This window comes from Xiphophorus maculatus, chromosome 23 (assembly GCF_002775205.1).
Source record: "Xiphophorus maculatus strain JP 163 A chromosome 23, X_maculatus-5.0-male, whole genome shotgun sequence".
NCBI lineage: Eukaryota > Metazoa > Chordata > Actinopteri > Cyprinodontiformes > Poeciliidae > Xiphophorus > Xiphophorus maculatus.
In genome coordinates, this window is record NC_036465.1 from 24592043 (window position 1) to 24605341 (window position 13299).

Here is a 13299-nt window from a genome sequence, read left to right on the forward strand (position 1 = left end):
GGTAACAGAGATGCTGGCTGACACTCACTGTGGTAGATCAGCACCGATCACAGGCTGCAGGACGGCCCTGAGACACTGGAAAGCAAAAGATGCTATTCCATTTAGTGAATGGTTGAAATGGCCAGTTATGAACAGCTTGATTTCCAGGTTGAATAATCAGGAAGGAATATTTACAGAAAAGTGGACATGAACCTTATACAATGTGGATGATGAGAGAGAAAGGATTAGGAGCTTTCTGTGCTACCGTGAATGACTATTGTTTCTCCTTTCTGCAATGAGACGAGGTCTGTGGTGAGGAGTGTGGTAGGAGTAAGGCTGTAGGTGTTAACTATGTACGTGTTTGTAGCTATGTGTATATATATATGTATGGGTTTTTACTTCTTTTTCTTCTTGTTAGAGGTACCTAGTCCTTGTAAGTTATTCCTATTCTTACTTTCCCATTTTATTGTGCTTTAGTTCTCTCCTTGAGTTGTCGGGGTTTGTTTCTGTAATGGGGATGTTGCGTGTTTGAAATGTTCTTTCTCATGTTTGTTGGTTGGTTGGTTGACCTGTCAAAAAGCAACAAAAAAGAAAGTTAAAAAAAAAGTTACTCAAATAAATCTGAGTAAATGTAGTTAGTTACTACCCAACTCTGTTTATTTGGTCCTCTGGACTGTGAAGGGATAAATTGAACTTTAAGATAACAGTTTTGTCCTTAAATATAATTTTGTCTGTCAAATCAAATTTGTTTTCAGCCATATAGGACCGAGTTACGTCGGTGTGAAAAGATGTAAAAATTTGTTAACATTTTTAGAAGTGCTAATCGAAAGCAGCGAAACTTTAGCAGTTTGTTTTATCAGTACAGTCGCCATCTTGATGTGAAAGGAGTTTCACACGCCTGATGCTGGTGTAAGCATGTGTATTTGTGGTTATTTTGATGATTATATCGTCCAACAAATGAATATTCAAAATTCAGTTCCCCAGAATATTTGAAGATTACATAGCAGAAACGTTGCGTTACAGCCAGCACAAGATTGGGAACGGTGGCGGGCTTTGATGGTTGACTGATGAGCTGACGGTTCACAGGTTCTTTTATCTTAGTAGTGTATTAACAGGAAAAAAAATTGAGTGGAAGGAAAAAGTCTGGTCGAAGAAGTAAAAGAAACTGCAGCATTGAGCGGATTGGAGTCGGTGGTTTAAGACGGGATGTGCTACCTGCCTGATGAAAGCTGCTGTTTAATCAGAGTTATTTTAGTTATTTATTTAGAAGGAGAAAAATAAATTCCTCTTTTAAAGATTAAAGTCAGTTTTGTATTTTATTTTAAATCAGGGTCCCAGATTCCGTAGTCAGATTATATTAGGACATAATCCATGTTGCTTGCGGTCCAGTGTGACGTTTCTAGAGTTAGTAATCGTTTAGAAAGTCGAGTCATCTGCTGGTGTTGGTCCATTGTGTTGTAATAAATCAAAAGTAAGTGCAGCAATCCACCTTAAAGCTCTTGAGCTCTTCCTGCTTTGACTTTTTCAGTATCATTTCTATGTTAAAAATCCATGTTTTAAATGAATCCTTCTATAATAATCAAATTTTCTGACTAAGTGAACGTTGGATTTTCATTCGCTATAAGACACAAACAGCTAAACAAACAAAATAAATATCATTAAAATATATTCCTCTGTGGTTACAATAAATCAATTTATAAGTGTCGCCTATTAAACCGAATTGTTGAAATCAGCTAACTTTGCAAAGATATTCTGATTCACTCCGCTGCACTTGTAAATCTTCTTTGTTTCAACACTTTGTCATTTCCATTTCCTTTACAAACAGTGAGGGATTGTCCCCTCTTGCTCTCTCTCTCTCTCTCTTTGTCTGCTGTTCAGCGGTGCGAACAGCACTTCAAGTTCTCGTTGCACAACCCGTTGGATGTTCTGAGTCTGAACTCGGTGGGTGTGGGGGCCGACAGGTTAAATGACTCGATCCTGGCTTCCCTAACGCATCCATCAACAGCAACCCCCCTCCCCGTTTTGCAGCGGAAAGCACATTGCATAATCAGAATATTTTATTAGAAACTGACATCTTATCTTACGGCTGCTAATTAATTTGCATTCCTCAGGACTTTTTCCTCTTATTCGCGAGGTAATTTATTGCTAATGTTATCATGCAGTGTGGATTTGCTCCAAATGTCACAATTAATTTATTTGAGCTTTACTTGTCTCAGACAAGCCAGCTATTTTATTATATTTTTATTTAATAAGCCTGCCGCCTCACTCAGAGTTTATGAGGATTATAAATGTAAAAAATAAAATGAAAATGTTTTATTCTGTTGTTGTTTTCAGGCTCACAACAGGAACCTGCTTTCCATAGACTTTGACCAGAACACCCGGGTGGGGAAGATCTACGACGACCACAGGAAGTTCACCCTGCACATCCAGTACGACCCGCTGGGCCGGCCCGTCGTCTGGTCGCCCAGCAGCAAGTACACCGAGGTGAACATCAGCTACTCGGCCGGGGGGCTGCTGTCGGCCATCCACCGCGGAGAGTGGTCCGAGCGGCTGGAGTACGAGAACGACCGGGTGGTGTCCAGGGCCTGGGTCAACGGCAAGATCTGGAGCTACACATACGCAGACAGAGTGAGGAAACGTTTTAACAGAACCAGCCGGTGTCTCTTAAAGTTGTCTAACACATGATGCAAACCTGGTCGTTTGCCTGAAAGTGAAACCAGTGTTTACAAGATGAAAACCACTTCTGTTGCGGGAAACAAATGTTGGAAATTGAAAGCATGTAAGCTGATCTGCAGCACGTCTTCCTCCTTTACCGTCCTCTTAAAGTTATTCTTTTAGATTCCCTGCTTTTTTCACGCGTATTCTTTTTTTTTTTTTTTTTTTTAAATCTTTGAAATCTGCTCTGTCTGTAAATCTGGATAACAGCTACAAGCCTTTGAGAGCAGGAAAATCACCAAGAATATTCTTTGTGACACATAACAGAACTCAGGCGGGTTTTGAGCAGATTGACAGGATTTTTATTTTTTTTTTTCTTGTTGCACAGTTGTGAAAAGAAAACAGCAGTTTTCTGAAAGGGGCTTTTACAGTAAACACTGCGGTGCTTTGACAGAAGATCTGGTGCAACACGAAATGCATTAAATGAGACGGATTGATCCGTTGTGCGTAACGAAATCTAGCGGAATAGTTTAGTCGGAGTTAAACGCAGCGTCTACGTTACGGCTGAAACCGATAGCTGCTTGCATCGGAGGGCTGAACGATGCAGAGACGGACAAGAGTTTTTCAAGGACTTTTTCATGTTTTGTTACGTTAAGCACACAAACATCAATATATCGCGCTGGGATCTTTAGCGACTAAAAGACAAAAAAGGAAAGAAAATGTTTTGTAGATAAAAAGAACATCTGATGTACTTACACACTGTCAACCTGCGTGTAAGTGCATCTTAAATTACTCAAAAAACAGTTAAGGTGTGAAGTTGTGGGGCAGCCTAGAGCAGTTTGACAAAAAGTGGTATTGTCATTTTTGAATGTGTCAGAGAATATTGGTTTGATAATACAAAGAGTATGGGACAAAAAAACTACCGAGACATGGATAATAAGTAACAGATTCAAAGTAGCTAAGTCTGATTTAAAGTCACTGCAAACACATGGAAGATGTTCCTCTTTAATGAGGCCAAAATTTAATGAAATTTGTCAAATGTACGCTTTTGCACGTACGTGGTTTACGTGCTGGAAAGCCACGTAAACCACTCCCAAACATAAAATATAGCAGGAAACCTAACAATACATGTCACCCTAATTCCACGTGCCCACAGTGATACATGGCAGTGGCTGCATCATGCTGTGGGGATGCTTTTTATCAGCAGAGACAGCTGCGTTGGTCAGTTAGTTGATGAGAAGACAAATGGAGCTAAACACTGGGCAATACTTACCAAACGTTTCAGATTTCAACTGGCAACAAACATGTGAAACGTTTTCTTCTACTTTAGTATTAAATAAATAAATACTACTAAATATTCATACATAAAATCTCTATGAAATATGTTTTAAGCTTTTAGTTGCAGTGTTGCAAGATGTGAAGAAACAGAACCAAACGTGGAGAAGCAGCATTCAGCTTCTACGCTCCACTAATCTAAAACAAACTTCTAGAAAACTGCAAAGATGCTGAAACACTGAATTCAGTTAAATCAAGGCTAAAGAAAACCCACCTTTTAATAGTAGTAAGTGGAACATTGATCAGTATATTTTATGTACAATTTGTTTGATGATTTTGATTATGGCATTTGACAAATTTGTATTGTTTATTACTCATTTCCTAATTGGTTATTGTGTTATGTTTTTATAGTGTGAAGCTCTTTGAACTGCCTTCTTCTTGAAATTTTCTATACAAAGAAACTTGACTTGGACAGATCCACTGCAGGCTGCCAAAACTTGTATAAATAAATAAATACATAAATAAATTAAATAAATGAAGGGTTTCTCCAACAGAACAGGGTAAAGGTAAAAATAAAAATAAAAACTTGACAAAACCTCCATGAAGCCACTCAGAGCTCCTTCACTGTCCTCCTCTGCGTGTTCCCGCAGTCCATCATGCTGCTCCTGCACAGCCAGCGGCGCTACATCTTTGATTACGACCAAACGGACCGCCTGGTTGCCGTGACGATGCCCAGCATGGTGAAGCACGCCCTGCAGTCCCTGCTGTCCGTCGGCTACTACAGGAACATCTACACCCCTCCGGAGAGCCAGGCCTCGTTCATGCAGGACTACACGCTGGACGGGCGCCTGCGGAGGACCCAGTACCTGGGGACGGGCCGCAGCGTCATCTACAGGTACGGTTCCCCACGGCAACGTCGGGGCTCTTTACTCTACTCTACTTCGGCACAATCACTGCTTGTGTAAAAAAAAAAAAAAAAAAAACACATAAAAGAGATTGCCTCAGTGGCAGTGCTGTAGTTAAAGGCTAATCTTAAACAGTAGCGCACACAACCTGCTGTTCTTACTAATGACACTGAATGAACGAACAAGGGAGACTGGTTCGAGGTCAGTTCCCGCCTATGATTGCTTCTGAGCGTCGTACTGAGCCAGACACCACTGATCTTATCCGGGCGTGTTGTATATTCCCAACACTCCTTGGACTGCATGAGAGCGGCGTTATGAACGGTGCCATTTCCAAGACCTAAAACGCCACGACTTCGGCAGTAAATGCTTCTGATTCTGATGAAATATTGAAGAATGATGCAGCCTCTTCCTCAACGGCCCCGAGGGATCTTTGGATTATTCATTCCACGTAGCATGGCTGCTAAAATTGAAAATGAAATGCATTGTGTTGAGCTTGAGTGTAACACTTCTTTTTCCACTTCTGTTTGTTTTCCTGTTTTTTATTTTTATTTTATGAAGGTATACACCAGCAGCGAGGCTCTCAGAGGTTGTTTATGACTCCACCCTGGTGACCTTCACCTACGACGAAGCCTCCGGCACCGTCAAGACCATTCACCTCACCCACGACGGCTTCATAAGCTCCATACGATACAGACAGACGGGTACGCTGACAAAATTCCTTTGGTTGTCCCTTTTATTTGTCACATTTACACCTTTATGACAAAACAAAAACCAAGTAAATAAAAACGTCAGGCTGTTAAAATTACTCCAATCCACTCTTTGTTGCAGATTTTGTAGCGTTTTCAAGCTAAAAGAGTGTGCTTAATGTAAAGCCACAGCATCTCAATAAGGTTTAAGCGCAGAGATGGACTGCATTGGATCGCTGTCCTTTGTGCCTTTGAGTTTAAGGTCACAAACTGATGCTCAAATGTTGTCCTTTACACAGCAAAAACACAAAATCTTAGTAAGTATTTTTGGTGTAGCATCTACTGCAAGCACCTTTGTACACTTGAAATAAGACAGAACTAACTTACAACTGACTTTTCAGCAAGAAAGAGGCGCGTGTTTTGAGTCAATAACTCCTTAATAGCGATGAAATAGTACTGGTTTCACTGGCAGATTATTTTCACTTATAACAAGACATTTTTTCCATATTATAAGTGAAATAATCTGCCAGTGGAGTTGGTACTTTTTCATCAATATTAAGAAATTATTTACTTAAAACAAGCTCCTATATTTTGCTGAAAAAAGTTAGTTGTTTTCTTATTTCAAGTGTAAGATATAAAAACTAGACCAAAAATACTTGGTAAGATTTTATGTCTTTGCAGTGTAGAACAGATTTCAGATGGCATTCCTGCCATTGAAGCTAACAGTGATACCAGTCCAATTAAATAAATAAATGAGAAATACAAATATGTTCTCAAAACATTGGAAAGGTATTAATATATGACTCACTGAAGTCCTTTAACTAGGGCATCTAATCAATATTTGTGTCAAAAATATACAGAGTTTTTAATATTACTTTTTTGCTTCCTCTGCTGAAGTTAATCATAAAATCGGTGAAACTGCTGCTGTATCTCACTAAATAAACCCTGACATCTGATTGGTTAACTTGTACAGCAACTTATCTACAGACCAGTCACACTTTCTACAGTAGCGCCCGTCTCACTTCACTGGTTTCAACTTGTTTCAGCCACACTTGACCATAAACCAAAACCATATGTATAAAAGAAAATACTACGAAATATTTTTCTTAAAGGGAAGTGCACATTAATCAAAATCACATAATGTAATTTTTCCAAAGTTGGATAAAATAAGCACATTTTCATCAGTAGATACTTTGACAGTTGTTAAAACCAACATAAAAAATGAACAAAATTAAAATCACACATTGTCTTAAATTACACAATAAAATTACAAGAAACAATGAGCGTCATAAAGAAAAGCAGAGTCGTTTTTGATCCAGCGGGGTCAAAAAATCATATATTTATATATTTTCTTATTTAAGATTACTTCAGATTTAAGGGTTCAATTCTGGGCCCTCACTCTACTGCGGATCTGAGTCAAGCGACCTGGTTTTGCCCTATGTGACGCTCAGTTTCAGGAGCTATTTCTGCTCCGTGACTGTAGCTGTCATTTGAAAGCTGCTTCTCCTTTAGCCAAACTTATCTTTGCCTAATATTAACAGTTTAAATCAAAATCCTTTTTTTGAGCTAACGACCTTTGTACGGAGAGGGGGAAACCAGATTTCATCATAGGTCTCAAACTCTCTAGTCTGGCTTTGAGTCAGACACAGCACTATTTCATCTGAGACTGAGGCAGCCACAGTTAGAAGTGTGAACCGAGCCAAGCATGTTCAAGTGGAATAGACTGTGGTCTACCACAGCTTTGACTACAAGACCACCCCCAGGCCCATGAGCTGCGTCGCCTCTTCCTCATCTGCAAACCAACTCTGCCCCATGTATGTCTAAATATATGCTTACTTGACATTGGTTCTAGTTATTGCCCGACTCTGAATAGCGACGGGTGTCGATTTGCACGGGGAACCAAAAAGCCTTTGAAGAGTAAATAGACCCAAACCAAATACAGATTCCAGTTAGAAAGGCGCAGCAGTAACCATAAGGTTGTATCAGGTCCGTCATTTGGAGCCTCAGCGGTCGGCAGCAGATAGAGGCCATCGTTGTTGACACAGCTCAGCAGTTCCTTTACGTTCCAGACTCTGTCCAGGGTCATTGAGAACGCTCTCATCTCTCATGCCGGTTCACTTTCCGTGCCTTTGTGATTGGTGAGCCACGATCAGGTGTCACTAATCTGCAGCTGTGTGTGTGTGTGTGTGTGTGTGTGTGTGTTTATCGCTTTGCCCTCCACATGAATAGACTCTCACCTTTCCTTTAACTGATCTCATTTCAGCAGAACAAACGGAGCCTTAGAGAGGAGAAGAGATAGCGGTAATTGTCCCTTGAGAGGAGGCAAGGAAAAGTAAGGAACCCCAAAAGTGTAAAGAAGAGAAGTAGGCAAAGGGAGTAAAAGCACTGAAGTAAAAAATTAAAAAGTGACAGCTCTGAGAAGTGACAGCTAGAGAAGAGAGACGAAAAGACTGCCAGCCCCCCGGGGGCTTCGGGAAAAGCCTCGCAGTTTGCTCTCCTGCGCCGCCTCCCTATTAGCCGAGGTTCCGAATCAACATACGACAGAAAAATAAAAATAGACGACATAAAGCTGATCCAGCTATCCGGCGGGCTCCAAAGCGAGACACTTAGTCATTTTAACTGCAATCAGAGTCATCTCGAATAGCTGCATAATGGTGTTTCATTAACAGGCCCCACCAAACACCCCCAACCCCAACTCCAAAGCAGGATGAGTTGGCGCGGCAAAGGAGCAGAGGTGAAGGATGGTGTTGTTAATGCTGATGTCCTGACATTAAGGAGCACATTGGCTCATCGGGGCTATTGTCTTTAGATTTCATTATCTCCTCATATTAAAGGTCACCACTGGAAATGCCATAGCGCCGTGGACATAGTTAAGATCGAACGGTTCGAACTGTGTCTGTTAACGACGCCAAATTAGCTTTTGATTTAAATTAATTCGGCAGTGTGAGGAGCGGTTCTAAATGCTCTGCGATCAGGCGCATGGGATACTTTCCTTTCTTTCATCTGCTAATGTGTTTTTGTTTTTTTTTTCTTTTTAAAGGCCCCCTGACAAGTCGCCAAATCTTCCGCTTCAGCGAGGAAGGCTTGGTCAATGCCAGATTTGACTACAGCTACAACAACTTCAGAGTCACCAGCATGCAGGCGGTCATCAATGAAACCCCTCTGCCCATCGATTTGTACCGCTATGTGGATGTTTCTGGGCGGGTGGAGCAGTTTGGCAAGTTCAGCGTCATCTTCTATGACCTCAACCAGGTACGACACTATTGACTGGATTTTGCTGCTGTTCAAGCTTCGCTGGGCAAGATATTGACTAACATCAATGTATTTTATTGGGATTTTATGTGGTAGACTAACACAAAGTGGTTGGAAAATGTTTTGGGGTTTTTTTGACAAATAAAAGCCTGAAAAGTGTATGCCCCCAGACGCGCTAATACCTCTAAATAAAAAGTGAATTTCCATCTGAAGTCATATAATTAAAAACCTACAGTATATGTCCATTTATGTAGGAAAAAGGAAAACACTATGCAGGTCAGAGTTTAAATCAACATCTGTCAGAGTTCTGTTCAATCCACCATCTGAAAATGATAAGAGTATTACACAACTTCAAATTCATTAAGAATTGGATCTGAACTTTGAGTGACAGGCCAGGCAAGGTCTGCTGGTCGGAGTTAATGGGAAGATGGCAGGAGCCAAACACAGTGTGGTTCTGGACAGAAACTGTTTAGAGGATTTAAGACAACTGTTGAGATTTACCTTCCAAGAGGGCGATGGCCCCTAAACATTCAACCGGAGACACAATGGGACGATTTGGTGTCAGAGCATATTCATGTTTTAGAATGGTCCAGATATAAATATTGCTAAAAAATGTTGTCATGACTTAAATAAATGCTGTTCAGACAATCTCAATTCAGTCTGACTGAGCTTGGGCTGTTTTCAAAAGATGTTTAAAGATGTTCAAATATGGAAGAAAGAATACCCAGAGGATTTATAGTAACTGTAACTGTAACTGTAGTGCAAAGTGGCTCGACAAAGCGTTTGAAAAAACCCATCTCATTTCCTTCCACATTTCAGTCATATAGCCCTTTGTATCAATCTTTCACCTTTATTTATAAAATACATTGAAATGTTTGTTTGTATTACTGTATGAATTGAACATGGTCCAAATCAGGATTGTTATGAAACCTCAGAAAAAAGACAAAAAAACGTGTTTGCAGTGGGTAACCATGGAGATCGTAAACTGTCCTAAACAGAGCTTTCTAACCAAAACGGACTGAGGAAGGAACCCCATCTGCTTCCCCAGCTGAGCCGTACGAGTACAAGACACAAACACAAAGCACCCGAAATACAGGCTGAGAATAAAAAGAGAAACCTGCAAGTGTTTATTTATGCCAGTCATTATGTATGTACAGTACATACAGTACTGTACAGTACAGTACATATCGCATATTGAACGATATCAAAGTTCAAAAAGATGATCAGGATAATAAAGGACATCCCTACCCTAATTCATAAGCACCACGACTAAAGTAACAACCGTCGGCTTTTAAATGAAAGGATGTTTTTGTTGCTAAATTCTGAACAAAAACGTCTCATTTTTGTTTGTGTTTGGTTTCGGGAACTGACGGTCTGACGGAACAACAAGCCGCGCTTCTCTTGAGCATCGGGCTGAGACAGTGGGAGGGTTAAAACATGGCTGTTGCAAAAAAATAATTGAAGTCTTGTCGAGGCAATGAAGACATTAAGAGCCTTAAACTGAAGGAAAAGACAGTTTCATTAAAATCTTTTGCTTATTGTGTCCTGTGTGTGCTTCTCTTAGGTCATCACCACCCATTTAATGAAGCACACCAAGGTGTTCAACTCCTACGGCCAGGTGGTCGAGGTCCAGTATGAGATCCTGAAGTCCATCGCCTACTGGATGACCATTCAGTACGACTCGGCAGGGCGCATAACCACCTGTGACATCAGAGTCGGCGTGGACAGCAACGTGACCCGGTACACCTACGAGTACGACGCAGACAGCCAACTGCAAAGCGCCTCGGTGAACGAGCGCCCTCAGTGGCGTTACGGCTACGACCTCAACGGGAACATCAACCTGCTCAGTCATGGAACGAGCTCTCGGTAAGTCAATATCTGCAGCTCGCTGTATGTTGCATAAAAGTTTCACTGTTTTAAATCTATGCCTCCCGCATTGTTCCACAGACAACGGTAAACGTCAATGCTTATTTAAATGACGAACTTTCACAAAGATAAAAGCCAATTGGAAGGAAAGGGATAGTTTGAACTGTTCTTATAAAAAGGAAAGATCTGGAAAGTGAGACAAATGTGTGTTTTTTCAGGTCTGGACTCAATACTTTATTGAATCCACTTTTGCAGCGGGTCTTTTGGGGAATGTCTCTACCAGCCTTGCAATATTGGTGACTGACATTTTGCCCGTTTCTCTTTGTAAAACCACTCTATCTCAGTCACATCGGATCAAAAGCGTCTGTGAACACCAGTTCTCAAATTTTTACGAACTCTCAACTGAATTTAGCTCTGGGTTTTGGCAGGGCCATTAATGCTTTGATATGATCTATTTAAATGAAGCAGTAGCTGCATGTTTTAGGGTCACCATCCTGCTAAATTTGAACCTCTGCCCCAGTTTCAGATCTTACAGTGGTGTGAAAAAGTGTTTGCCCCCTTCCTCATTTCCTGTTTTTTTTGCATGTTTGTCACACTTAAGTGTTTTGGAACATCAAACCAATTTAAAAAATAGTCAAGGACAACACAAGTAAACACAAAATGCAATTTGTAAATGAAGGTGTTTAGTATTAAAGGAGAAAAAAAAATCCAAACCATCATGGCCCTGTGTGAAAAAGTACAAAAGGGTGTTGCAAGCCACTGTCCGAAGTAACGGATCTCTGTTTCCCAAGGCTAACGCCGCTGCGGTACGACCAGAGGGACCGGATCACACACCTCGGGGAACTGCAGTACAGCGTGGACGACGACGGCTTCCTCCGCCAACGAGCCAACGACCTGTTCGATTACAACTCCAACGGCCTGCTGACCCGCGTCTTCAACCGGGCGACAGAGCGCACCGTCTGGTACCGCTACGACGGCCTGGGCCGGCGCGTGGCCACAAAGAACAGCGAGGGCGAGCAGCTGCAGTTCTTCTACGCCGACCTGTCGCACCCCACCAGGGTGAGCCACCTGTACAACCACAGCAGCAACCTGATCACGTCGCTGTACTACGACCTCCAGGGCCACCTCATTGCGATGGAGCTGAGCAGCGGCGAGGAGTTTTACGTCGCCTGCGACAGCGTGGGGAGCCCAAGGGCGGTGTTCTCCAGCAAGGGTCGACTGGTCAAAGAGATCCTCTACACCCCCTACGGGGAGGTCTATCAGGACTCCAACCCCGACTTCCAGCTCACCATCGGCTTCCACGGGGGATTGTACGATCCGTTCACGCGGCTGGTCCACCTCGGCAGGCGGGATTACGACACCCTCGCCGGTCGATGGACCTCACCGAACCACGAGCTGTGGGGCGAGCTGAGCAGGGAGCCCAAACCGTTTAACCTGTACGCCTTCAACAGCAACTGCCCGGTCGGGAAAGTGGAGGAGGTGACGCAATTCACAACAGGTGGGTTTTTGCACGCTCTTGCCATACCCGAACCAGAACCTGACAAACAGACAGATAGCAGGAGACGCAAGCAGATGTTTCTCTTGATGACACCTACCCTCACACCCTCTTGTATAAGAGAAACATCTGCCATGGAGACTGAGCAAACAGGGGCCGCGCAGCTAACCACAAGTGAACTGCGTGTCACAGAAAGGAGATGTGACAGCGAAGGATAGTCGCACCTCTGATCGCATTGTTTTTTAACACGGTCTAGCGGTGTTTTCTTCTCCCCGACTGTCAACACAACACTATTGCCCCCCGAGAGATGAAATAGAAGCTCAGGTGAGGGAAAGAGATGAAATGAGAGAGCAGAAGATGAATACAGGATGCAGGTGGGCGGGGTGGCGGGGCGTTTGTCCTTCTGGTTAATGGAACATTCATTCGGCCTGTCACGTATTCCTGCAGCAGGATTGTTTATAGCAGATGGAATCTGTATGTGTCTGAGCGACTCGTCTCTGCCTCGCATTATGCTCATAGATTGTGTGATTTCCTGTGCAAGGTGTTGCTTTAACCGGCCTTATGACTTTTTGTTTGCTTCGTAGTGTACACAGTACATTTGAAGTCTTTCCCTGAATGCAATTTTCTCTTTCTGTATGAATGTGTATGTATGTGTGGGGGTGTGTGTGGGGTGTGTGTGTGTGTGTGTCCAGACATTGGTAGGTGGCTGCAGCTGTTTGGCTTCCAGCTTCATAATGTTGTCCCGGGTTTCCCAAAGCCTGAAGTGAGCAGAATGGAACAAACATATGAACTGATGAAGACCCAGACGAAGACGCAGGACTGGGACTCCAGCAAGGTGAGAATTTCCTGCCTGCACAAAAACACTCGTCAATGGGCCGGTGCATTGTTTGGAAATAAAAATTAGAAATCTTGATGTCTGAAAGTTGTTATACGAAGCCACCTTCGGCATTATCTCTCCCCCAAAAAACATGCAACCACAAATGCAAATCAGCTTCACTTTTGCTTCATATAAGTCGACATCACTGCACTGCGGGCTTTCAGATGACGTAGATTGAATTGCAGAACCAAAGGGGTGCAGTGTATACAAAACATGTCCATTTGCATGCTCAACTACTTATTATGTGGATAACATTCTACTGAATGTGACATTTCTCTGACAGAAAGTGGTAGGTCATCTACAGGCTCT

The 13299-nt window shown here is 42.4% G+C and overlaps 1 protein-coding gene across 1 annotated transcript in view; it reads left to right on the plus strand.

Moving 5' to 3' along the window:
* The window catches only part of LOC102224860 (teneurin-1-like), a 282296-nt gene that overhangs the window by 263154 nt on the left and 5843 nt on the right, over window positions 1–13299 (plus strand). The window contains exons 31-37 of the mRNA XM_023328889.1: window positions 2314–2607; window positions 4560–4804; window positions 5373–5515; window positions 8541–8752; window positions 10317–10618; window positions 11410–12116; window positions 12806–12948. Coding sequence (XP_023184657.1) covers window positions 2314–2607; window positions 4560–4804; window positions 5373–5515; window positions 8541–8752; window positions 10317–10618; window positions 11410–12116; window positions 12806–12948 — 2046 coding nt within the window. The remainder of the gene's footprint in view (window positions 1–2313; window positions 2608–4559; window positions 4805–5372; window positions 5516–8540; window positions 8753–10316; window positions 10619–11409; window positions 12117–12805; window positions 12949–13299) is intronic.